The sequence below is a fragment of the Saimiri boliviensis genome, chromosome 5 (genome assembly GCF_048565385.1).
Source record: "Saimiri boliviensis isolate mSaiBol1 chromosome 5, mSaiBol1.pri, whole genome shotgun sequence".
NCBI lineage: Eukaryota > Metazoa > Chordata > Mammalia > Primates > Cebidae > Saimiri > Saimiri boliviensis.
In genome coordinates, this window is record NC_133453.1 from 1,434,183 (window position 1) to 1,458,980 (window position 24,798).

Sequence of the window (24,798 nt, forward strand, 5' to 3'; positions counted from 1 at the left end):
TGAAGGTGACACATGGCCTCCTGTGACATCCAGAGGAGGCTGCTCACGACCAGGAGGTCCAGCCAAGGGGCTGGGCAGGGTTCGAGGAGCCTGCTTTCGGGCCCATGTATCAGGCGGGGCTGCGGCCGGCTCCTGACCAGCTCCAAGCCCCAAGTCCTGGTAGGCCAGCCTGTCCTGCACAGCCGGGACCAGCTATGGACCAGACGCGGAGGACAAGAGCCGGGAGAAAGAGGAGGGCGGTCAGCTTTGCAGACTGGAAGTTTAATGGGACCATCAGCGTGATACCCCACTGCAGCAGTCCCCGGCTGGAGGCCCCAGGCCCTGGCTGCCTCTCCCAGCATGGTGGGTCGAGAGAGCACCAGCACCACCTCCCACCTTCCCTGGGTATTACTTTGCCCATGTGCCTCCCGCCCTCAGGAAGCCACAAGAGACAGGCCGTCCTGTCCCCACACTCCCCCTGGGTCCTGGGACTCCTTGTTCTGAGGGGCTGAGGTTGTCTGGGACCCAGGGACCCTCCCCAGGGACATGCATCCTCTGTGCAACCTGCCCCCACACCGAGGGAATGTCTGTGTCCTTGTCCCTGTGCCAAGGCCATGTGAGGCTGCCCACCCCAGGGGCGGGACGCAGGGCTCTGCAGGGAGGTGGCTCAGATCCCTGTGAGGAGGCGTGCTGCGGGGACGGCGCAGCCTGGGCCATGGCAGATGTAAGGCACAGTGTGGCGGTCACCATGTGGCTGCTGGAGCCCTTGCCCTGGGGCAGCCCCTAGCAGGTGCTGGCATCCAAGGCACCGCTGTCAGTGTTGAGACAGGAGGCATGGCGTGTGTGGGCTGGCCCCAGAGCCTGCAGTGCAAGAGCTGGGAGTGGGGAGGCCCACAGGTCTCCGCCAGATACAGGGAGGGCCCTCCCCCACTCTCCCTGCCTGGGAGAGCCCAGGGGTGGGGCTTGTGGGCCTGGGCAGAGCTCATGGCCGGAGCCGAGGCGCAGTCATGGCAGGCCGGGCCCACAGAAGGCACAATTGTGGTGTCTGGGAGGTCGAGGGTCAGCCCGCCGACGGGGCTAGGCAGACACGTTGACGTCCCTGAGAGAGATGGCACTACTGGGGGCCTCGTCCCCGAGCAGCAGGGCCTGTGCGTCCGAGTGCGCGTCTGCGGCGGCGCTGGCCAGCTCCGCGCTGGGCGCTGAGGCGGGCTCCGCGCTGGCGCCCAGGCCCTGGGACAGGATCTGCTGGATGGCTCTGCGCAGGTTGGGGTGCAGCCGGCCCTGCGTCTGGTAGAAGACGTCCAGCGCGAAGGACTTGAGGGCCCCGGTGCAGAGGTCCTCGTACAGCGGGATGGTGTACATGCGTGACATCTGCGGGACAGGCAGTCGGTCACGCTGCGGGCTCCCCAGCCCCAAGGCCAGTCCACCCTGCCGGCCCTCCCGCCCCGGGGTCCCCAGCTTCGTCCTCGGGGCTGTGGCCTGGACTCTGGTGGCCAGGGGGCCCGGCGTTGGCCTCCCACCTCTACCCCGCCCTCCCTGGCCATCTGTGGAGGCCCCATCTCCAGAGAGCCTGGGCTGGAGGGAGCACGCCCAGGAAACGGGGCAGCCGGGCCTCTCTCTGAGGAGTCTGGATGTCCCCTCTGCCCAGACCTGGATGCTGAAGCTGCAGGGCCCAGCAAGCTGGGGTGGCCTGGACCCCAGACTCCTGCCCCCAGCTGGTGCCTTCTACAGCTTCTCCGAGAACCGCACGGGGTGCGTGACCCCCTCCCCACAAACTCCGCCTCCCCTGCCCCATTCTCCTGAACGTGTCTGGCCTGCCCTGAGGGCTCAGGCGAGGGGTCGGGCAGCGCCCTGGGCACCTGGCTCTCCAGGAAGCGGCGCACCCTGTGCAGGTCCGGGTAGTAGTCATTGCGGACCACGATCTGCAGCCAGCGGATACGGATCTCGGCGTTCATGGAGTCCAGCAGCGAGGAGTAGCACTTGGACAGGCTCATCACCACCTCTGTGGCGGGGCGGGTCAGGGCGGGGGACAGTTCAGGGCAGGGGGGCGGGTCAGGGCGGGGGGCGGGTCAGGGCAGGGGGGCAGGTCAGGGTGGGGCGGGTCAGGGCCGGGGGACAGGTCAGAGCCAGGGGGGCAGTTCAGGGCATGGGGGCAGGTCAGGGTGGGGGACAGGTCAGGGCGGGGCAGGTCAGGCTGGGGGCGGGTCAGGGCTGGGCCAGCATTGCAACCAAGCCCCGAGCCACCCCATCAGCTTCGGGGACCCACCCTGTGGCAGCGGGGACCCGTCCAGGAGCCGGTCCAGGAATAGTGCTGTCTGGAAGGTCCTCCACTTGGAGATGTCAATGGCACTGGCCGAGGCGGCTGCCTGGTCCAGGGGTTCCGCGGTCCATAGCTGGAAAAGGGCCTCCACAGGCCGGGTCAGGCTGGATCCCTGAGACAGGTCCGGCTCAGCCAGCGGCGGGCCTGTGGCATTGAGCCAGCGCTCGAATTCCAGCCCTAGAGGGGAGAAGTGACCCTGGGGTCCCTGCCCGGGCTGGGGAGGGGCTGCCTGAGCAGTCTGCCCAAGAGACCCCAGACCCTGAGTGTGTCCCAGGCAGGTGGACTGTTCCAGGGACGTGGGCCGTTCGGGAAGGCGGGGTCAGCGCCATCCAGCACTGCCACTTGAAGCCAGTGAAGGGCTCTGAGGGCTACAGGGAGGCAGAGGCTTGGGTTGGTGACCGAGGGACTCCCACCCTCTCCACGCCTCTCCTGGTGGAAGACATTGAAGTAGTCTAAACCCAACCTGCACCATGAGCCAGCAGGGATTGGGTGGGGGCAACAGGCTCTTGAGATGATGTTGAAGCCCTAAAGTGCGATGCCCATGCGACACCCAGAAAGCTCCTGGTGCACTTGCTGTACCTTCCAAAAGCTGGCATCACCAGGCACAGCGCTCCCACTGGCACCTCACCACCCTCCAGCAATGCTGGCCTCTCCCTCAATGTCTGAACCCTGCAGTGCCTTCCTGGGCCCCAAGCTCTCAGAGCCTCAAGGATACTCTCACGGAGGATGCATAAGCGGGGCTGGCACTGGCCGCCAGCTCCAGGACATGCCCGTCACACGCCTGTCCTGCGCCACCTGGTTTCCATGGCCTGCTCCCTGGGAGTGCCTAACTCAGCCTGCTTGGCCTCGTGCCACCGTCTCCAGGCAGGCCCTCTTCCCCAGCCCTGTTCTCATAGCATCCTGGTCTGGGGCCCACAGGGTCCAGCAAGGGTCAGCTGAAGGACAGACAGGAAATGACGGTGGTTTCCTCCAGGTGGGGTGGCCCCTCAGGCAGCAGAGGCCCTGCCTGTCATCACACGCATGGCTTCCTGGCTGCAGCGGGGTTGGGGGTCAGCCTCACCTGCCCGGCAGTCCACGCTCTGCTCCTTCAGCTCCGGGAAGAAGCTCAGGAAGGAGTCCAGCAGGTCCCGGGCCACCACACTGGTGAACTTGTACTTCTCCACGTAGGCCTGTGTGGCAAAGGTGGGGCCTCAGCAGGCCGAGAGGCCTGCAGGGCACCGCGGGGTGTGAGCCAAGGGACGTCCTGGGCACAGGGTGGGTGCAGAGGTGGCCAGTGGGCTCCGCACAGGCAGCACGCGGGCCCTGCTAAGTGACTGAACACGGTGGGAGGGGAGGTGGCAACCCAGGCGTTCCCCCCAAAGAAAGGCAAACCGGGTCCTCGCCAGGCTCACAGGCCAACTCCACCCCAACCGCCAGAGGAGGGCGGCCCTGTGAGCTGGGTGGGGGCTGGGAGCAGGTGGCAGCGGGCTGTCCCGGGCCGGGGACTGCTCACTCGGAGAAAGTCATCAAAGCGCTGCGGGTCTCCGCACAGCTGGGACAGGTAGTACACGAAGCAGTAGCCCTTCTCGTAGGTGAACAGGTTCATCAGGTGGCTGGGATTCACTCCTGCAAGGAACACCCGCCTGGGCTGGGGCCCGAGCCCACCAGCGTCCCACAGAATGGGGAGGGGCGGTGCTCAGGCTCCGAGGAGCAGGAAGGGCCGAGGGCTGCTGTCCCGCACGTGCCCAGATGTGTGCTGATGCCCTGGGCGTGCAGTGGCAGGGCCTCGGGGGAGACTTTGGACCCACAGCACGGTGACCGGGGCTCCACGCCAGCGAGGCACCGGTGGCTGTGGGAGCCTGGGGAGGCCTTGCCCAGCCCAGGGGCTCAGGCACAGCGGGGGACGGGAAAGCCACAGCCTGAGCACATGAAGGGCAGCCAAGGAGGCCCTGGAGGTGACGTCCTGGTCCCGGGAGCCGGCCCTGTGGGGCAGGTACCTGGCTCCAGCTTGACCTGCAACTTGCTGACCGGGCTGTCTTCGCCCAGAAGCTTCATCTGCCGGTGCAGGGCGTCCAGGCGGAAGGCCGTCTCCAGGCAGGTGAAGGCAGCACCTGGACGGGGTCCGGAGACAGGGGAGAGGTGAGGGGTCGTGGGGATGTCGGGGGAGCTGGGGGCATGGGCACCTGCAGTATGGCAGGGGAGCCAGGCCGGGCTCTCTGCCCCTGGCTCGGTGTCCCGGCCCCCCCGCACCGTAGGTCTCGGTGGTGATGCGACGCTGGGCGTAGGTGGCCAGGCCTTCGCTCAGCCACATCTCCTCCCACGTGGCGTTAGTGACCGCGTTGCCGAACCAGCTGTGGGCCACCTCGTGGATGACGTCGATGACCAGGAACTCGTCGCTCTCGAGGATGGAGGAGATGATGAAGGTGAGGCAGGGGTTCTCCATGGCCACAATGGGGAAGGAGGGCGGCAGGAAGACAATGTCGTACCTGCATCGGGAGGGCGGTGAGGGTGGCGGGCCCGGGGCCCCGACTCCCGCCCGGCACAGCCACTCCCGCCGTCCCTGCAGCGGGGATCAGCCCAGCCCCTGCAGTGAGCTCCACCTCCTTCCCAGGAGATGGGGACAGGACACCCCTGGGCAGATGAGGGGCTCCTCGGACGCCTCCTTCCAGCCAGCCAGGTCCCCAGGGCTTACCTGCCCCACATGTACGGCCCGTACAGCCGCTCGGCGGCACTCAGCCACTGCTCCACCGCGCCCGACAGCTTGCTGATGGCCGTGGGCAGGAGACACGGCTCGGCCCACACGCGACTCCTGTTGTACGCAGGGAGGGTGAGCCCAGGCCGAGCAGCCCCAGCCCCACTCCCCCTACCAGGCTCTCCCACTGCCCTGGGGCTCCGCCAACACCCACGCCTCATCCAGCCGGCTCACCCCAGCCCGAGGCCTGACCTGCCTCACTGGACAGGCGGCCACCCTGGCCCGTCCCACAGCAGCGGCAGAGCTGCATTCCAGGGGCCCCGAGCTCACTTTATCTCTGGGCTAAAGGGCATGATGAGGGTGTGAGGGTGGCAGGCTGTGCGGGGGCCTTGGCAGAAAGGACCAGCTTGCAGGGTAGGCACTAGGGGGCTAGGCTGCTGGGTCTGAGGGCACGTGGGCGGGCGGGCCTGGCAGGCAGGGGCAGGGCTGGCCCAGAGCACCCGGAGGCCGGTGGGGTCCTCAGGAGGGCAGCCGTGGACACAGGCCACAGACCCAGCTCCTGGTGGGGCTCTTCCTGAGGCCTGGGCCTGGGCAGCCCTGGAAGGCCCTGGCAGGAGGCCCTACCTGGGCCCGATGTCTGCCGGCTTGAGGTCTCCGGCCACCAGGGCCACGAGGTAGGCGGGCACAGGGTGCTCCATGTGGAAGTGGAAAACGCCCTCCTCCTCCAGGTATGTGCTCCGGGTGGCACTCATCAGCACCTGCACCCCCGATGGCGCCTGTAAGGAGGCTGGACTGAGAATGCGTGGCCCCACCGTCAGCACACCCCCAGTCCGGGCCAGGGAGACTGTCAGGCAGCCGCACGTTCGTAGCAGGAAACCTTACACCCCCATCGGGGAACGTTTCGGTCAGAGAACTCTTCAAAGAACTGTCACCCTCCATGCGGAACCTCGCCCCAGCACGGAGGGTGCTGCCGAGCGGGGGCCGGTGACAGACTCCAGCAGGGATCAGCAGCTCTGTCTGGAGACCCCTTGTCTGGGGGCCCCCGCGGTCCCTTCAGGGACAACCTGGGTCCGGGACCTTGACCCTCTCAGGCGCCTTGGAGGCAGCCCCACTTCCCTGTGGCCTGCAGAGCGGCTCCTCCCAGAGAGTTGGGGGCTGAGCTCCCACCAGCGCCGGGGCCTGCTGGCAGCTGGGGCCGCCGCCCAGGCGGGGAGGAGCAAGGCGGAGGCGGCCTGGCCAGGCTGCCGGGTGGCAGGGCGAGGGCAGCTGGCGGACCCTGACCTTGACCACGGCGGAGTAGGTGCACTTGACGGCGGGCGTGTCGAAGCACGGGAAGAAGGAGCGGTTGCACACGGAGTGGCCCTGGGTGAAGACGAAGGGCTTGGCGCAGCCATAGGTCAGCTCTGGTTCCAGCCACCAGATCTGCGGGCAGGAGGGCACATCAGCAGACAGCTACCCAGCGGGGTTCTGGGCCCAAGCCACCAGGCAGCGGCCTGACAGAAAGTGCAGAGGCTCTGGGAGGGGATGATGGCTGAATTATCTTGCTGGGTTCATTGAGGGCCAATAGCCACCCCCTAGCCTTCACTTACCTGCCTGGCCAGGGGGACAACAGGGGCAGGTGACCCAGGGTGTGTCATATACTGTGTCACCAAGGCTGGCCCCCAGCACAGGCAGGAGGCTCTGCGTCAGGGAGCCACAGGGGGCATCTCCCAGCCAACGCCAGGGCGAAGAAAGGGAATAGCCCATCATGGCATTATCCTAGCTTCCATAGGGAAACTGAGGCACAGTCAGAACACAGTCCAAATTCCCAGCAGCTCATCTGGTCATGACCCGGAAAGGGAGCCCGGGAAGTGGAACCCAGGAAGCCAAAGCCTCTGTGCGCTTTCAGGCAGCACGCCCGGGCCCAGAGCCGCCCAGAGCCACCCAGAGCCCAGGCAGTGTCACCTGGAGAGACCCCTAGTAGACAGGCTCCAGGCCAGGGGACGGCCAGCAGGGCGTGGAGGCCAGGCCGGAGGCTCCTGCGGGCGTGGGACGGGAGCGGCCACGGGGAGGCGGGGGCTGCAGTGGGTGCCATGGAACGGCGTGCTCGCCACAGCTGCCGTCCACCTGCCCACCAGGGTCACCCCCCGGCCACCCTCTCCCTGCACCATAGCTGATGAGGCTTTTCTCGCCCCGACACACCGAGGCCAGGCCCGCCCCATGAGAAGCCCGCGTTCCCGGCCCTCCTGCCCCTCTCCTGCCACGCCTGTCTCATCTTCTATCTGGGAATTCTGACCTCTCCAGTGAGGGCAGCTCAGAGTCGGAGGGGGGCCCTCTTCCAACCACAGCCACGTTACCTTCGTCCTGAGTCAGCCCTGCACGGCGTGCCCACCCTCCCCTCTGCCGGGACGAGCCCGTCGAGGCAAACTGAATTGCTCCTCACCCGCCTAAGGCTGCATGCGCACGGCCTCCCAAGACCACGAGCAGGAGACGCCCCCAACACGCTCCCAAGGTGGATGAGTGGAATCCACATCTGATGGCCACCGAGGGTCAGGTGGGCCCCAGAGCAGGAGGGCTGCCCCCCCCGAGACCCAACCGGACCCCGGCCAGCGCTCCCATCTCTTCCAAACTTCCAGGCGCTGTCCCGGCCTGCCCCACCCGGCAGCAAGGCTGCACGGCTGTCTTCTGGTCCTGCTGAACCCTGGGCGGCCAGGGTGTTCAGACCCCGCCTGGGGAGCCGTTCACAAACACAGCCTCCCCCTTGCTGAGCGGGGACCCGGGAATCTGTCTGGAGGAGCCTCCTCAGCCCTTCAGCCTGCACGCCCCTCACAACTGCTCTGCGCCCGCAGCCTCGCCTCACCCTCCCGAGGCCCTTCTCAGGCTCCGGCCACTCACACCGCTCCCTACTGCCCATGTCCACTCCCAGCCTCAGTCTTTCCAGACACCAGCAGGGCCCACAGCTCTCCCCCTGCCCTGAAGTGAGGGGCTGGGGCAGACCCTCAGGCAGGACAGGCCCTGCCCCACAGATGGGCCACCAGCCCCATCAGGGCACCCGGGTGCGGCTGCTGACAGGCTGGTAGAAAAGGGACAGGCTGAAGGGCTGGAGGTGCTGCAGGGCAGGAAGAACACTGTTCTTGCTGGTGGGGGGGGGCACAGAAATGTGCCCAAGCATTGGCAGCACCCCCCAAAAAAGTCTCTGGGGCTGGGGGCCCACTGGCAGGACCTCCCAGGAAGCTCCTGCTGCATCCTCCCTGGCATGAGGACAGGCTTAGGGATTTGGGCCTGAGTCCCTGGAACATGCAGGAAGAGAATGGGACTCCACGTGTGACCCAAGCCACACGGCGCTCACATACAAAGGGGGTGTCTGAGGGTAGAGCCAAATACTCTGTCTTCTGCAGTGGGGCCAGCTCGTAGGCCAGGTGAGGCCAGGCGCTCTGTCCCCAGCCTGCCTACCCTGACAGCACCCAGACTTTGGGGACTATGCCACCCTTCCTGCCCAGAGCACCCAAGGGCCGCCCAGTAGTCCACAGGAAGCCAAGGGACAATGGCCACCTTGCTCACTGGGCCCCGTTTGCAGCAGCCTGCCGAGGGCCCTGGTCCGGCCACTGTGCAGGCTGCAGTGTTGGTGAACCAGACGCATGGGCTCCAAGCTCATGGATCAAGGCCAAGGAAAAGCCCATCTCCTCAGTTATCACCTGTCATGCTGGGAGGCATACTTGCCACCTGTCAGCCCTGGAGTACCACAGCAGAGGCAGGGCCAGCTGGCCAGAGGCCTGCGCACCCACAGGGGCTACACACTCACAGGGCCTGTGCACTCACAGGGCTGCACACCCACAGGGCTGCGCACCCACAGGGCCTGTGCATCCACAGGACTGCACACCCACAGGGCAGGCACACCCACAGGGCTGCACACCCACAGGGCTGCACACCCACAGGGCCTGTGCACCCACAGGGCAGGCACACCCACAGGACTGCACACCCACAGGACTGCACACCCACAGGGCTTCACACCCACAGGGCTGCACACCCACAGGGAAGGCACACCCACAGGGCTGCACACCCACAGGGCCTGTGCACCCACAGGGCTGCGCACCCACAGGGCAGGCACACCCACAGGACCGCACACCCACAGGGCCTGCGCACCCACAGGGCCGCGCACCCACAGGGCAGGCACACCCACAGGGCCGCGCACCCACAGGGCCTGCGCACCCACAGGCCAGGCACACCCACAGGGCAGGCACACCCACAGGGCTGCGCACCCACAGGACTGCGCACCCACAGGACTGCGCACCCACAGGGCTGCGCACCCACAGGGCAGGCACACCCACAGGGCAGGCACACCCACAGGACTGCGCACCCACAGGGCTGTGCACCCACAGGGCAGGCACACCCACAGGGCAGGCACACCCACAGGGCTGCACACCCACAGGACTGCACACCCACAGGGCAGGCACACCCACAGGGCAGGCACACCCACAGGGCTGCACACCCACAGGGCTGCACACCCACAGGGCTGCGCACCCACAGGGCAGGCACACCCACAGGGCTGCACACCCACAGGGCTGCACACCCACAAGGCTGCACACCCACAGGACTGCACACCCACAGGGCTGCACACCCACAGGGCTGCACACCCACAGGGCTGCACATCCACAGGGCTGCGCACCCACAGGGCTGCGCACCCACAGGGCTGCACACCCACAGGACTGCACACCCACAGGACTGCACACCCACATGGCTGCACACCCACAGGGCTGCACATCCACAGGGCTGCGCACCCACAGGGCTGCACACCCACAGGACTGCACACCCACAGGGGCTCTGGGAAGATGATGAGGTGGCGGGCCTGCTCACGGCCCCTGGAAGATGTACAGGAAGCACACAGCGGTGCACGGGGAGGTCTGGGTTCTTCCTGCCCAGATGTCACCTTGGCCCTCTGTGGCCTGATGCCTCTCTACCACCTTTCTACCACCTGTCAATTTGTGTGCTGTGACCAGCGGCAGCTGGACTTCCTGGCGCCTCTACAGCTGTGTGTGCCTGGCATATGTTTGGTGTCACATGTGTGCCGTCCATACGGCCTGGGGATGTGGTATGAAGCCCCATGCTGTGGGCAGGAAAGGCCCTGCTCTATCCTGTACGCACCTCCACTGGTGGAGGTGGAGGGAGTGCTGCAGCCACAGCGCCAGCCTGGGCCACCCGGCCTTCCCTGCAGGGCTTCTGGAGTAGGGAGTACCCCGTGCCCAAGCCCTGCAGAGCCTAAGTGTGTCTATGGTGGGGTCTCGGGGCCCACTGGCCTCAACGCTCCAGCAGTGCTGGCCAGGAGAGCCCCCAGCCGAGCATCTCGACCTCCATGCCCTGTCCTCTGCCTCCGGCTAGGACACGCTGCAGGCCCTGGTCGGTCCCACGGAGGCCCTTCCGCAGCTGACACTCCTGCCCAACCCTCGGTGTCAGGATCCTGCAGAAGCACACCTTGGCGGGTGCCAGAAGCTGCTCCTGTCCCCAGGCAGAGACAGAACACCTGAACGAGAAGCTTCCCTGGGTGACATACTGTCCCGTGTCCCCAGGGGACTCCGGGCTCCATCCAAGGCTCCTAAGGCTCACAGGCAACAGCTGGGAATCACCAGGGGCACCTGGAAAGGACGCAGGGCCCGGCTGCCGCCGCCCTCTCGGCGAGTGTCCCCAGCCCGCGCTGCCGGCCCCAGGTGGAGGGCGCAGATTCGCGTCCCTCGGCCCGGCTGTGCGGACCGGCCCGCAGCCCCGGCGCCCCCCCCGCCCCGGACTCACGGCGGGGGCGTCGGTCGAGGTGTAGCGCAGGATAACCTGGAAGGGCTGGTGCGCCTGCAGCTCGGGCGGCAGCGTGACGGTGAGCGACGAGCCGTAGTCGGTGAACGGGTCCACCCTGAAGGCCAGCGGGCAGCAGGCGGGCTCGGCGCCGGGCGCCTCGGGGAAGGCGGGCAGCGGGGGCGGCGGCGTGGTCCCCGGCCCGGGGGCGGGGAAGGCGAAGGCGCAGGGCGTCTCGGCGGCGGCGGGGGCGCGACGGAAGGCGGCCGAGTGCAGGCGCAGGGCCGGGTGCGCGTCGAGCACGAGCGCGCGGGGCGCGGGCCGCAGCGCGCACAGCTCGAGCACCAGGCAGCCGGCCAGCTCGCGCGCCTCGGGCCGCAGCTCCAGGCCCAGCTGCAGGTGGCGGAGGCGGAAGAGCTGCGCGCTGGAGGCCGAGGCCACGTCCAGGGCTGGCGGCGGCTCGGGCGGCGGGCGGACGGGCGCGGCCTCGGCGCCGGGCGCCTGGCGGCAGCAGCACTGCGCGGCCATGGCCGCCGGCACTAGGTGAAATCCATGGGCGGCGGCCGCGCCGGGCCGCGGGCAGCGGGCGAGGGGCGCCGGGCGGCGGCGGCAGGGCGCGGGCACAACAGGAAGTCGCGCCGGGAGCCGCCCGGCCCGGCCCCGCGCCGTGCGCCGCCCCGCTCGGGCTCCGCTGGGCCGCCGCCGGGGGCGCTGTGCGCGGGGCGCTGGGCGGGGAGGGCCGGGGCGCGGGGAGCCGAGCTCGGCGCGGGGCCGGGGCGCTGTGTTGGGAGCCGGGGCGCGCGGAGCGGCTGAGCGGTAACCCCAGCCCCGCGCTCCCTCCCCGGGCGGCGCCTGGGAGATCCCGGGAGGTGCGGTCGCTGCTCCCTCCCGGACGCTGCGGGCCAGGCCCTTGGGGCAGCCGCTGCCGGGACCCGGGGACCTGGGGACCACCGGGATCGGCTGCTTCCAGGCGCGGTTCGTGCTCCCGAGGAGCGCAGCGTCGGGAACTCAATGTCATCCTTCCTCCCGGGGCTACGGGCAGGGCAGAATTCTCACGGCACCCCTGCCCGCTCCCCCAGGTCTGCAGCTGTGGTCTGTGTGCTGTGAGCCCTGCGGTGCGAGGAGCTCCAGAGCCTTCAGGCCGCGCTGTCAGCTACAGCACGGACCAACCACGTGTGGCCACTTAGAAGCCAATTAAATACAGTTAGAAGTTCAGTTCCTTCGTGGCAGGTGGAGTGAATGAGAGAGAGAGAGAGAGAGCGACAGAGAGAGAGTGTGTGTGCGTGTGTGTGTTTGCTGGGAGGAGTGCCCGATGGACGAAGCAGACAGCAATCATTTCGACAGTCGCACAAGCTCCTCTGGGCAGTGCTGGGGACCTCTCATTTGGGAGCCCGGTGCTGGGGTACGAAGGAGGGCCTGGCCTGCCTGTCCCCACCGCACCCACTAGGTCCACCCTTCCCGGCCCCATTCTCTGCTGAGCCGGCGAAGGCTGCCCAAGGCTGAGCCTTTCCAGGAGCCCGAGCCCCGAGGGAGGGGCTGCTCGCCCTGCAGAAGCCGCTAGTGAGCTCCCGGTGGTGAGTGTTGAGGCTGGGGAATGACAGGGGCCACCACGATGTCGCCGTTGTCATCAGGAATTTCTAGGGACAAGGGGCTTCTGGGGCTGGGGAACTACCGAGGAACCCCGCACACCTCTCTCCTCTGTTCCGTTGAGGTGTGGCAGTGCAGGGCCGGGCTCGGTCTCCCCCTGTGTAACCCTTCGCGCCCACCCTCCTTCCGTGGGGCGGGAAGGAAGGCGGAGGGAGAGTGCCGTTCACGTCTGCGGGGCAGAGCACTGAGGCACCATGCCAGTTTTCCCGCAGGACCTCAGGTCCCCACGTGCCCTCGCAGGCAGGGACACGGCCACGCTCCTGGAGCACCCATCCCAAACTCACTGGGAACCCCGAGGCTTCCGCAGTCTCAGAGGTGGGGATCAGCCTTGCATCCAGGGCTGACAGGGAAGACAACCGGGATGGGACCCTCCTCGCTGCCCCCAGCGCCCTGCCCCCCGGGGCCCTGCAGTGCCAACGGCAGGCTGTTTTCGACGGCACCCCCGTTCTGCGGGGCTCTGCAGAGCCCACCGGGCCGCGTTCCTGGCTGGAAGAACATCAGCTCGGCACGCGCGGGGCCACACGAGCCGGGCCCGGCCGCCTGGGGGGCAAGTCGCATGGCGCTTGGTGTCTTGCCACCCTGAGCCCCGCAATGGACTCAGGGGGGCAGAGCCTGGGGTCTCGCCCTGGGCATCTCGCCGCCGCCAATTCTGCACACAGGAGTCCAGAGTTACTGTGGCACTTCCTCCCCGGGGGTCCGGAGGAGCGCGTCCCGCCGGGCAGCTTGTGGGCAGCTGCCCTTCTGCACCCCACGGAGCGGGAGGCGCGGCTGAGCCGAGGGGGCGGGGTCTGCAGCTGAGCCGCGCGCGCCTCTCCCGCCCGGGAGGCCCCGCCCCTCCCGCCCAGGAGGCCCCGCCCCCGCCTGCCTGGCGCACCCTGGCGGAGGGAGGCTGCGCTGCAGCCAGGCCCGGGCGGCGGGCACCTGCAGCCTTCTCCAACCCCAGGAAGAGGGGCCGGGATGTCGGGGCTGCCCGTCCTGGGAATGTCCATGCTCCAGCTTTTTGGTGATCGGCACAGTGAAGTGGCTGCGAGGCGCCTGCACCCCAGCCTTCCTTGATGCACCCGAGGACTAGCGAGCTACCAGTTCTCAGACGGAGCTGGTGGGATAAAAAGATGTCCTTCTGGCTGGGGCCCTGAGGCCCTTATACACTTGTCACTTGGGCCAGAGCAGCAGGTCAAGGTTTTCATCAGGGTGCTGTGAGCAGGGCTGAGCCACAGCACGTAGGGGTACCCCGGGCCCAGGCCCTCCTTCCTCTCCAAGCCACAGTTCCTTCCCTGCTCGTGGGGACTGGCAGTGCCTCCTTCCTGGCTGGTGCAAACGTTGCGTGGGTCATGAGGAGCTTATCTGGAGAGCCCAGTGGCAGGGAAGCCCTGTACAGAGACGGGGGCTGCCCGGGCAGCAGCTTATGAGGGGGTCCGAGGTCAGCAGCGATGGGTGGTGCTGGCTGGTGACACTGGGCATAGAGGGGCAGTGACTGACAAGGTGTGGCATATGCTTGAGGCCCAGGTGCACAAGGCATGGGGAGGGAAAAGGCCTCTCTCATGACCACCCCGATGCCTGGCTCACAAAACTTGTGCTTCCCATCCCACACCCCAACTTGGGTTGGGTCCCCAGTCCCCAGGTGGGATACTTTTGCTTAGGAACACAACTGGGTCTCACTGGGAGCGTGGCTTAGACGCAGCCCAGCCATGCAAGGATGAGACAACACGGGGCTGGCTCTGGTGGGTGGGCATGGGGCTTTGTGAGGCTTGGGGGCCAGGAAGGTTTGTGCCTTCTACTTCTCCCTGGTGGTGCAGTACAGGTAGCAGAGACCACAGCACCTCTGCAGGCAGCCACACAGGGCCTGAGGCCTTAAAAATGAAGGGTGGAGTCACGCCCCCAGGTGAGGGCCACAGGCAGCTGGGGCACTGGCTGAGGGGACACGGAAGGAGTGCCTGAAAAGGCAGGTGAAAAGCGCCACCCACAGTGGCCACGTATTTGTATATGTTAACCGGCGGCTACGCTGTGACCCACGTGTATGACACTCATCTTTTCTTTCCCACTGTCTGATCTGAGGAGGGTTGATTGTAGGATCGTCTTTAGGCCACAGGATGCCCAGGAGAGGTTGTGTCTGACCTAGAGGAGGGATGCCTCCAGTGCTGGCTTACGGGCTCCACCCTCACGTGGCAGGGGGAGGAGACCCCGCACATTACTGGCTTGACGGTGGCTATGTGACTATGTTGGCGTGCAATGTTGGTGAAACGGGTCAAAGTAGGAGGGGGGTGCAGATGCTGAAAGCCCCCAGGGTGCCCTCATGGGCTGTCAGCACAGCCTCCTTCTCCCCAGCCTGTCACAGCAGGGGCATCCCATGTTCAGTGCTAGGCTGAGACCAGTGAGAGGTCCGGGAGGTGGGAGAGAGGGGGCGTGCTGTGGCTTCAGCAGCTGGTGGGCAGGAGGCTCTGCTGAGAGCTCCGGGCATCCTCCAGAGCTGGGACATCAGGCAGTGGGGATCTGGGTGGCAGGGCCGTGAGTCCCCTATGCCCCCTCTCCTACAGTTTCTCTCTGCCTACAGATCCTTAAGTGGTTTATTTTCCTGACCAGAGATTGTTTAAGAAGCCGAGCTGACCAGAGGGAAGAGGACAGAGCGGATGGTCTGTGGGGTCTGAGGCAGAGACCCCTGCACCACCATCAAGAGGAGACAGTGACCCTCTTGAGCTGCATTTCAGGAAGATGGGGCTTAACTGTGAAAAATGAAAACTCAGTGTGGAGGCGGGTGCGCCGGCAGCTTGGGCCCGGCGGGACCACAGAGCCGAGTGCAGCCCTGGCGCTGGCGGCAGGACCGTGGACTGGGCCTTTCAGCCGGCTACCAAGCTGGAGGATTCTCTTGGGAAGAAAGCAGCAGGAAGGATGGAGAAGCGTACTTCCTGGAGGGGCATCTGGAGCAGTTTCCGTTTTGGCTGCTGTTATGACGACTGACAGCTGGCGCGGCTTGGAGAAGCTTCTGTGACCCACAGTCAACGGCTGCGTGCACAGCCGCGTCCGCCGGCTCGGGTCGCCCTTGGTTTTTGTATCTGCATTTTACCAAAGCTGCTGATGCTTTCTTCTTGTTTATTACGTCATGGCGGCAAGTTCCAGCTGTGTCTCCAATGGGAAGACATACGACTCTCTTGCCTTTGATGATCCTTATGACTTCAGGCATCAAAGAGGTTATAGATTATAAATGACATATGGCAGACAAAATAATTAACTAAAGAACACAAAAGTGTTAGACAGGATTCATGGCACACGATTAAGCACAAAGAGCTGAATGTGGGTGGCATGTGAAGGCCTCGATGGGGAGTTCCTTCCTGCAGACACAGTCCTGATGTCTTCCGTGAGCCTCAGTCAGGGTGCTCCTACAGCAATGTCTGATCTGGATGGAGAGAGAGACAAATGTAAGGTACAGCAGCTTTGCCAGGAAATGCAAACAGAAAACCAGTTCTTAGGCCCACCTGGAAAGAGGCTGAAGCGCCTCAGCTGCATTTCAGTTGCTTGGCTTGAGCCTAAGTAGTAAAAGCCCTGTTCCCCCTGGGCCTGAGCGGGTCTGGTTAAGAGGTAACAGCTTAGAAATACTCAGTGGTTCCCTGGTGTAGTTGTTTGCACTGGATTTGAAACTAAATTTCTGCAGAATTCTGTCAAATCACCTCTCAAGAGATCAGAGGCTGAGAAAGTAACCAACGTGCAGGCCTCCCTCTTGTTCCTGCAGCTCTGATCATGTCCTTGGTGAGCTGCCTGGGAGCTGTGCTATGGAATAAAAAGTATGTTGACATTGGTACCTGAAAGAGGATCCCAGCTCACAGCATCACGTCTGACATGCTGCTGTTCATCATCTTGTTACAGAGCCTCGTTCCCATTAGTCTGCTGCTCACTATGGAAATTGTGAAATAGACGCAGGCCCGGTTTATCCGCTGGGATGAAGATGTGCATTATAAAGTAAATAGTGTCTACACCACGGCCGGCACATTCCATCTCAGTGAAGAACCTGGGCAGCTAAGATACCCATTTCCTGATAAAACAGGAACGCTTACTTGCAATATTAAGACACTTAAGAAGTATACAGGCTGGGCACAGTGGCTCAAACCTGTAATCCTAGCACTTTGGGAGGCCAAGATGGGTGGATCACCTGAGGTCAGGAGTTCAAGACAAGCCTGGCCAACGTAATGAAACCCTGTCTCTACAGAAGCAAATAAAAAAGCCGGATGTGGTGGTGGGTGCCTGTAATCCCAGCTACTAGGGAGGCTGAAGCAGGAAAATTACTTGAACTGGGAGGCAGAGGTTGCAATAAGCTGAGATCCCACCATTGTACTCCAGCCTGGGTTGTAAGAGTAAAACTCCATCTCAAAAAAAAAAAAAAAAAAAAGTGTACCATTTCAAGTGTTATTTACAATGCGATACCTTCCAAGTCCTGTGATGACCCCAATTTATTGGAGAACATTGAGAATGGCCATCCCACGGAAAAATGTATGAAGCCATTTCTTACTCTGTTGTCTGTGTGCCACACTGTTATCCCCGAGAGATGGAAATAATATAATCTACCAGGCTTCCTCCCCAGACGAAGCCGCTTTGTGAAAGGAGCAAAAAAACCTGGCTTTATTTTCACTACAGGTAACACCAGAAGCTATGGGAGAAAAATTCACTTCCGAAATTCTTAACGTCCCAGAGTTCTCCAGTAATAGAAAAAGGATGTCCATATTGTCCTGACTCCTGTGGGACAGCTCCAGCTCTACTGCAGAGGGGCAGGTGAAGAGAGTCATTCCACAGTCACCCAAGCTGCCCTTCCACAGTGTCTTCATCAACAGCTCTCCTGACGTAGTCGTCCCACGTGGGGGGCATTTTCTCAAACAGAAGCATCTGGTCAGGCAGGAAGAACCAGTCCGTTCTTACGACACTGCTAAAAATAAACGCAAGAGGACTTGCTGTTCCCGATTTCACCTGTGACCAGAGTCTGGTTCCTGCAGTCTGTGCTCCGGCCCTTCGCTGCGGCGGGAGGAACGCACCCGCGCCCCCAACTGCGCGAGACTCTCGGGTATGAACAATGAAGGACCGCTTTGCTTTTGCTTAATCTGTCTTCGGTGTTTTACCAAATGTATCTTTGCATCCGTAAGATGATTTGTTCCTCAGCTCAGCCGGAAATAGACAACTGAAAGCACCGTTTCACGCACACAGAAAGGAGAGCTCGGCGCGACCGGGAGGAGGGACGGGCCGCCCCGGACGGGCGCAGGGACGTTCTGTCCCCGGGCCCCCCTCTTCAGGCTTCGGGACCCACGCCCAGGGCTGGGGGCTCTGCCCGCAGGCGGGGCTGGGCCTGGAGGGCCTCCTCATACTTCTGGAGCTGGCACCAGAAGCCCGGGTTGGGTTCCGCTACCGGGCGAGCGCTCTTCACCGCCTGCAAACGAGAAGGTCCATTGAACCACCGACGTCGGCAGAACGGCCCGGAAGGGCCCGCGCGGCCCCGCCCCGCCCGGAAGTGCCTCTCCGCCTCCCTCAGCCCGCCCTCACGAGTGAGCCACGCCCCTCCCGGAAGTGCTCCGGCCCGTCCCAACAACCCGTCCCCGGAAGACACGCCCCTCTCGAAAGTCCCGCCCCCTGGGGCCCGCCCACCTGGAAGGCCTGAGTCAGGCTGAGGCCGCGGTGCCGCATGAGGTAGGCGGTGCAGACGGCGGCCGAGCGGCTGCGGCCATTCTTGCAGTAGACTAGGCAGGCGCCGCCGGCGCGCACCGCGGCTTCCATGGCGGCGCACGTGGGCTCCAGGTGCGCCAGCAAGTCCTCGGCCGGGTCGTCGAACACGGGCACGCGCAGCTCGGCCACGCCGGGCGCGCTCGGGCCGGGCTGCTGGCGGGAGACGTTGACGCACAGCGTGACGCCTGCGCGCGCCAGCTGCTCCCCCGCGCCCGCGGCGCGCGCGCTCCCGAGGAAGAGCGAGGGCGCGACGCGCGCGAATGGCGGCGGTACGGGCGACGCGGCCCCGCGGTGACCCGCTTCTCCCGGGCCCATGGCGCCCGCCGGAGAGTCTGCCTTTCGGGCTCGGGCGTCCGCCCTGAGGATCTATTTTTGGGGCTCAGGCGCCCGCCCAGGAGTCTATTTGTGGGAGCCGGGCGCCTCCGGGTCCTAGAGACCTCCGAGGTGCGCCGGGCGCGCCTCCGGGTCCTAGAGACCTCCGAGGTGCACCGGGCCGGGGCTGGGGCATGGCGGGGGGCTCGGGCCTCCCGAGGGCGCTGGGCCGGGGTGGGGGCCTTGGGCCGCCCCGGGCCCCGGGCTGTCCGTCCGCAGACACCGCGCCCCCTTTCCCTGCGGTGCCGCGCCTGCGCCGAGCGGCGTCCGTGTGGGCCGGACTGCGGCGCCGGGCGCGCGCGGGGCGTGGCTTGGCCGCGTCTGCGCACTGCTGCCCCCGTGGTTCCACTAGGGCCCCGTGGCTGCCCCGCGCCTGCGGACCGCGGGCTGCGTGGTTCTCGTGTCCGCCTCCTTTCCCTTGTGACCGCGTGGCTGGCTTTATGTGTATTCCATTTTGTGGCCCGCTTTGTAACTGGTGCTTTTTTTTTTTTTTTTGAGACCGAGCCTCGCTCTGCGCCAGGCTGGAGGGCGGTGGCCCATCTCGGCTCGCTGCAGCCTCCGCCGCCCAGGGTCAAGCAGTTCTCCTGCCTCGACCTCCCTAGTAGCTGGGACTACAGGCGCGCGCCACCACGCCCTGCTAATTTTTGTACTTTTAGTAGAGACAGGGTTTTACCATGTTGGCCGGCCTGGGTAACTGGTGCGTTTTTTTCTATGTATTGTAACATATGGCTCATAAAATAAAAATGTAATTTCTATTTTCATCACTACATAAACCACTGTTCCTTTTGTTTTTATCTTAGTAATTTATTGGGGTCAGCGTTGTAACTTTCTAAAATTTAATATCATATAATGTCCATGAAGTTGCCATTTAAGACCCCTTCAAAAAAAAATAAAAATAAAAATAAAACAAAAAAAAGACCCCTTCAATTTTTCTGAGATCTGGTAATTTTCAGGGATTGGATTCAGTGAAAAGTGACTGTCTCACAGCCTTACAGACATTAGTAATGAAGTTTACGTTTTATACAGTCTCTCTCGGGGTTATTGTCTTCGTTGTTTTGTTCCATCAGCCACCTAACATTGGTACCTGTCAGATCTTGATTGCAGCCTGGGGTTCACTCTTGAGCTGAAGACTCAAATAAGTCTGTGGCCAGGTCCTCAGTGGTTGCAGCCACTGACGTCATCTCTTCGCAGATCTTACCACGGTCTTATTGCCCACTTACTCTACCCTAAGGAAGGACTCCCAGCTTTCCTGAGATGAAGAAAGGGTGGAATTCCCCCTTCCCCCCCCGCCCCCCAGAATTCATGGGAGCCATTGATTAGGTTGAGACACTGTCTCTCCACCTCCTAGGAGTTGGTCCTAATTGTCTCTGGCCAGCAGTGAAGCCCACGCTCCCGTGACTGCTCTGGCAAAATAGGCTTAATGTCTAATAACTCATGAAGGAGAGAGCTTTAGAAAGCTCCTCTGTTCTCTCATGCTGTAAGGGAAACCAGCCTTGGGTGAAAGCGGAGGAGATGGGAGAGCCCCGGTCCTTGATGCCATTGTTGGGCACTGAAATGCATCCAGTAAAACCTGAAGCCCCTCCTTCTGGACTGTTCCATTAATCATCACTGTTTACAGTTGGTGGTTGGTTGAGTTTTGTGCTCCAAAAGTCTACTTGAACCATCATACTCACACCCCATCGAGCTAATGAATTGGGAACCAGTTCAGCCTACGTGTCTGTGTGTCTCATTGCCACATTTAGTCTGGGCCAGCCTCTGCCTCCTGGGCTCGGTGCCAGCCTCCCACGGTGTAACCAGAGTGCTTGCTAAGACGGAGCTTTTCTACATGTTGATTCTGACTCCTTAGCAAGTTGTAATTCACAACTAATGTGGGTTGTGAAATCAGTTCTGTGGTTTATGATCACCATTTTAGTGTTTAGAGAAATGGTATAGAATAGACGACATGAAAATCCTAGGGTGCATGTAGTATGGTGAACTTTTAATGGGACATTTTTCTGAGTTGTTTGTACTGGGTCATGGTATAAAATGAGATTTTACTGTAGAGAGAAGTGAACTCGGAGACAGGCACTGGCGTGTGGAGGCAGTGCCTCCAGAACCCCGGAATCCTGGCCCAGCCTTAGGCCTTAGTCCTGGAAAAGCGATCCAGTGGGGCGGGCCCAGGCGTCAGCTCTTCACACACCCCCGCCCTGTTCTCAAAGGCAGTCTGCGTTGAGAAACGCAAGCCCCGCACCTCTTTCCAGGAAGGCCTGTTTCCCACCATGGTGCATGCCTGCAAGTGCTCTGTAGCCTGGAGAGCTCCTGCGCATCCCGTGAGGCCCCATGAGAAATCCTCTCCCTCAGGCTTTCCCCTAGACAGGACAGCCCATCCCTCTTCTCCGCGGTGACTCCTGCGGCCTCCCTCATCTCCTTCCCTCTGCAGGCCTCGGGCTCCCCTTGCGCCTTCCACATTCACTGAATGGACAAAGGCTGGGGTCCTCAGGGCTTGATCAAGCCGTGGCTCCACCGCGTGCTAGGTGATCGGTGATCAGGGCAAGTTAACGCTTGGGCCTCAGTTTCCTCAGAAATCCCACGGCGCAGGAGTGATGGGAGAATTTAGCGCTTTCTCCCCCAGGGGCACCCGGCCCAGGACCCAGGGAGGCTGGGACCGATGCGGCCTCCGAGCGGCTGAAGTCGCAGAGGGCGGCCACGCCCGGGGGCGGGGCCGGGCGCGTCCTGGCGCGGGGATTGGCGGAGCCGGCGGGCGGCAGCGGGCGTGGGGCGGGGCTGTCTCCAGGGCAACGCGACGCTCTCCCGCTGCTAAGGCGCGCGGTCGGGGCGGGAGGGCGCGTCCGCCGTGGCTGCGGTCCGCGGTCGTCCCCCGGTCTCCGTGCTGTCCGGCGCGAGCTCTCTGAGCTTTGCTTGGTGCGGCCCACGCGGCAGGGACGCTGGGAGCCGGGCCTGGGGGGGATCCCCGAGCTCCGTGGGGCGGCGGGTGGGGGAGACCACTGGGGAGGGGCCCAGCGCCTGGGGGTGTGAGGTTCGGTGGGCGCTGGCTTCCGAGGCCCGTGGCGGAGACCCGCCGTCAGCGGCGCCCCTTGGGCGATGGCGGGCGTGGACCTGATCTGGCCGCGTGGCCGCGACCGCGCTTGCTGTGGTCCCCGCCCAGGAAGGGGCAGGGACACCTGGGAGCGCGGGCGAAGTTTCCCCAGGGTTCCGACAGGCCTCCCTGAGGACTCCCAGGGATGGCGGCCCGGGCTCCGGCGCGGTTCATGGCGGGGTTTGGGTTCTCGGAGGCCCACGGGCTGCGGGCTGGACCCCGGGGACCCTCCGAGTGCGAGTTCCCTGCAGGAGCCCCGGGGGCAAATGTGCGGTCCGGCTTTGCTTCCAGGGTGGAAGTTCACAGACATGGACGCGGGCCGCACCTCCCTGGGCTTCGACGACGGAGCCTCCGGGGCCGGCAGCCCCCAACGCCCACTGGAGGGGAAGGGCAGCGAGACCCCCGATGCCGAGGAGCTGGGGTCCCTGCAGAGCGGCGCTGTCTTCGCCTCAAGGTGCGGGGGAGCCCCGGGCAGGGAGGCCCGACCTGACCCGGGCCCAGGGTTAGCCGGGTTGCTCCTTGAGGTGAGCAGTGGGAACGGCTGACTGTGTCACTCCCCGAGAAATCCGCAAGCCTGGACACCCTGTGAGTGATGGCAAATGCACCCTGGTCGCTGCTCCCCCCGTTGCAGCACACTCCCAGCCCTGCACCCTTCCATCTGTCCACCCGTCCACCTGTCCATCCTAGTGTGAGCTGGCTGTCTCTCCAGCTGGCCTCTGACCTCCCATGGGCCCACATGTATGGGCAGTCTGCTTTCTGTCCGGCTTGAGGCTGGCACTGCTGGTCCTTGAATGAGAACCTGGCTGTGAGCACCCACATCCTGCAGGCAGCAGGAGTGGGCCAGAGGGCCTGGGTCTCAGGAGCTGCAGCCACAGGCCCGGGCTGGAGAGGCCGACTGGTCCTGCCTCTCCGGCCTGGCAGCGTCCCCCCTGTCCCTTGGCAGCCTTGCTATGCATTCCACTTCCTGTGTGACCTCGGCCATCGCTGCACCCTCTGTGCCTTGGTGTCCCCTCCCGTGGAGCGGGGATGCGGCAGCACCTGCCCTGGGGCTGTGGGGTGAAATGAGACGCCAGGTTGTGCTCAGCAGCCACTGAATGCATGCAGCCATCCCGCTCTTCCTCCCTCTGCTCCTGTCCTTTTAGGGATGTCTCAGAAGCCTCTGAGAAGGAAGAGGAGGAATCTGAGGGCCCGCTGAGGGTGCAGGACCTGAAGGAGGCCCATCTGCAGCTCGTCCAGGGTGTGCAGGAGTGGCCGGACGGCTGTGTGTACCGGGGGCAGTTTGGGCTGAACATGAAGCTTGGATATGGCGAATTCTCTTGGCCCACGGGTGAGGTAATTGCTGCCACACTTTCTCCGCCTCCTCCCCCAGGGCCTCTGGGGCTGGCCTCTCTCCTTCTAAGTATGATGAGACAGGAACTTTTAGGCCCATCAGCAGACAGGATACCAGGCTAAAGTCTTTCCTCCTTGAGAAATGGCCAGAGAAAAGCATCTTTCCCAACTTCCAAAATCACACCAATGGTTTGCTACGGTCCACAGGATGAGGTGTGGGAAGCTCTGGGCAAACATTTTAAAATTACAAATGACCATAGCAATGTCATCTGTTGGTGAAACTGCCTGTGTCTAGGCTTAAGTAGAAGGCAGCGAGTGTTCTAAAAGACAAAATGAGAACAAGTTTTGCACCCCCAGGCTGGGTCCTGAGCCCACATTCAGTGTAGCTGAAACTGAAAAGGCCTCTGTTGGCGCTTGTAACGGAAAGTCCAGGGGTGAGGCAGCGTCAGGTTTGGCTGGATCCAGGGTTCTAGTGATCTAACTAGGCCCTCTCTCTTTCCGTCTCCACAAGGGGGTTCTAAGACTGACCTTGCTCCATCTACACAGCCCCTGGGGGTGGCATCAAATACCCTGAGAGAGAGAAAGGCCCCAGAAGGACGCTGGTCTGGCTTGGGAATGCGTGAAGTGGTCACAACCATCAAGGCTGGGGTGGGATTAAGGCCTCCCCTGGTTGGCCAGGCTCTGCAGCGGGGTCCCTTGGGGAATCCTCTCTGCAGGGAGAGGGTGTCCGTTGCCAAAAGAAATGGAAGGGCCACTAAGCTGTGAACATTGCCATGCCTGTCACGTCGGCGTCAGGTCTGGGTGGACTGTGGGCGTGACGACTGTGCGGGCACTCCAGGCCCGTCCTGCGTGGAGGAAAAGGTGGTACCCTGCACTGAGTGCGAAGGTCTCCTGACTGGAAGCCCTTGTCGTGAACTCACGTTCATTTTCCCTCTGGGGCCTTGGTAGAGGGGCAGGCTCTGACACACTCATCCCTGTTGTTTGTGGGGCTCAGGTCTGGCCAGTGCTGAGGAGTTATAAACCAGAGGCCTGCCCTGTGCCCACTGGGGCTCACAGCCCACTGCCCAGGGCCAGCCTGTTACCCCTGTACCAGACAGGGAGCCCAGCAGCATGGGGCTCCTAAGTGGGGACAGGCCCCCCAAAACCTAAGGTGAAGGTCACCAGGGAGAAGGCAGGTCCGTGGTCTTCTGATGGGTGTCTAGGCAGTTTGAAGCCCCCCAACGTTCGACACCTGAGGAGAAGACAGAGGCTATCGGGCTGACTGCCTGGTAACCCCTCTGGGCACTTCAGGTGCCAACTCTAATAATCACCTGCCAGGCACCCCTGAGTTCTGCCACAGCCCCAGGTGGTCCCCATTCATTGCCAACCAGGCGGGGTGGCACGGCCTCGAGGGCATCTGTCAGGTTCTGGAAGAGCGGCAATTTCTCACCATCTTCTCCATCTCACAGACGTACCATGGGCAGTTTTACCGGGACCACTGCCATGGCCTGGGTACCTACACGTGGCCAGATGGCTCCAGTTTCACGGGCACGTTTTATCTCAGCCACCGGGAAGGCTACGGCACCATGCGCATGAAGACGAGGCTCTTCCAGGTGAGGTGGCCGCTGCGTTCCATTGGTGGGGTGCGGCCGTGGTGTCTAGGTCACTGAACAAAAACATATTTAAGTCTTGGGGAAATTAATTTGTTTACTTACAAGTAGCTTTTTCACTTTTAATAATTAAAATGCTATCAGTGATAAGGGAATGGATAGAAGATAAAAGCCTCCTTGCGTTTTATCCCCCAGAGGGTAATTAGCAAACTGTTATATATCTTTTACATTATTTTTAAATATGTAAACTGGATCACTGTACATATAATATTTGAAATGTGCCTTTTTAAATGGAGAACACGCCCAGGCTTTCAAATACAGATGCTTTTCCCCCCTTTTATTACAGTATAATTTACAG

The 24,798-nt window shown here is 63.2% G+C and overlaps 3 protein-coding genes and 1 long non-coding RNA gene across 6 annotated transcripts in view; 2 read left to right on the forward strand and 2 right to left on the reverse strand.

Moving 5' to 3' along the window:
* Positions 1-245: 245 nt before the first annotated feature.
* Positions 246-11,362, reverse strand: RNPEPL1 (arginyl aminopeptidase like 1). Of its 3 annotated transcripts, none has more exons than XM_039469546.2 (11): positions 10,734-11,362; positions 6,252-6,392; positions 5,595-5,746; positions 4,971-5,087; positions 4,529-4,764; positions 4,276-4,389; positions 3,792-3,904; positions 3,360-3,468; positions 2,246-2,443; positions 1,839-1,981; positions 246-1,350 (listed from the first exon to the last, which is right to left on the reverse strand). In XM_039469546.2, the coding sequence occupies exons 1-11, from the start codon at positions 11,256-11,258 to the stop codon at positions 1,057-1,059; spliced, it is 2,142 nt and encodes a 713-aa protein (XP_039325480.2). In that variant the 5' UTR covers positions 11,259-11,362; the 3' UTR covers positions 246-1,056. The 3 variants fall into 3 exon arrangements, with proteins under 3 accessions (XP_039325480.2, XP_039325479.2, XP_039325478.2); XM_039469545.2 differs by having other exon boundaries at positions 1,863-1,981; positions 2,246-2,476; XM_039469544.2 differs by having other exon boundaries at positions 2,246-2,476; positions 10,734-11,361.
* Positions 11,363-11,435: 73 nt separating this feature from the next.
* LOC141584517 (uncharacterized) lies at positions 11,436-15,830 on the forward strand. Its single transcript, XR_012517575.1, has 2 exons — positions 11,436-12,304; positions 14,958-15,830. It is a non-coding gene; the product is annotated as an uncharacterized LOC141584517 (long non-coding RNA).
* Positions 15,831-16,957: 1,127 nt separating this feature from the next.
* Positions 16,958-18,722, reverse strand: DUSP28 (dual specificity phosphatase 28). Its single transcript, XM_010347329.3, has 2 exons — positions 17,997-18,722; positions 16,958-17,781 (listed from the first exon to the last, which is right to left on the reverse strand). The coding sequence occupies exons 1-2, from the start codon at positions 18,387-18,389 to the stop codon at positions 17,644-17,646; spliced, it is 531 nt and encodes a 176-aa protein (XP_010345631.3). The 5' UTR covers positions 18,390-18,722; the 3' UTR covers positions 16,958-17,643.
* A 2,510-nt stretch (positions 18,723-21,232) lies between these two features.
* Positions 21,233-24,798, forward strand: part of ANKMY1 (ankyrin repeat and MYND domain containing 1) — a 59,728-nt gene continuing 56,162 nt past the window's right edge. Inside the window, 5 exon segments of the mRNA XM_074398750.1 lie at positions 21,233-21,347; positions 21,814-21,976; positions 22,665-22,854; positions 24,300-24,443; position 24,638. Of these exon segments, the coding sequence (XP_074254851.1) occupies positions 21,831-21,976; positions 22,665-22,854; positions 24,300-24,443; position 24,638 (481 nt within the window). The 5' untranslated portion in view covers positions 21,233-21,347; positions 21,814-21,830.

What these genes read in the sequence shown, in the direction of transcription:
- RNPEPL1 (XM_039469544.2), bottom strand. Translation starts at nt 11,258, where the DNA reads ATGGCCGCGCAGTGCTGCTGCCGCCAGGCGCCCGGCGCCGAGGCCGCG. An exon ending in GGGCCGTACATGTGGGGCAG is followed by an intron (nt 4,765 to 4,970) that starts GTAAGCCCTGGG and finishes CTCCCGATGCAG; the next exon opens with GTACGACATTGTCTTCCTGC. An exon ending in GCTTTGATGACTTTCTCCGA is followed by an intron (nt 3,469 to 3,791) that starts GTGAGCAGTCCC and finishes TTTGCCACACAG; the next exon opens with GCCTACGTGGAGAAGTACAA.
- DUSP28 (XM_010347329.3), bottom strand. Translation starts at nt 18,389, where the DNA reads ATGGGCCCGGGAGAAGCGGGTCACCGCGGGGCCGCGTCGCCCGTACCG. An exon ending in GCCTGACTCAGGCCTTCCAG is followed by an intron (nt 17,782 to 17,996) that starts GTGGGCGGGCCC and finishes TCTCGTTTGCAG; the next exon opens with GCGGTGAAGAGCGCTCGCCC.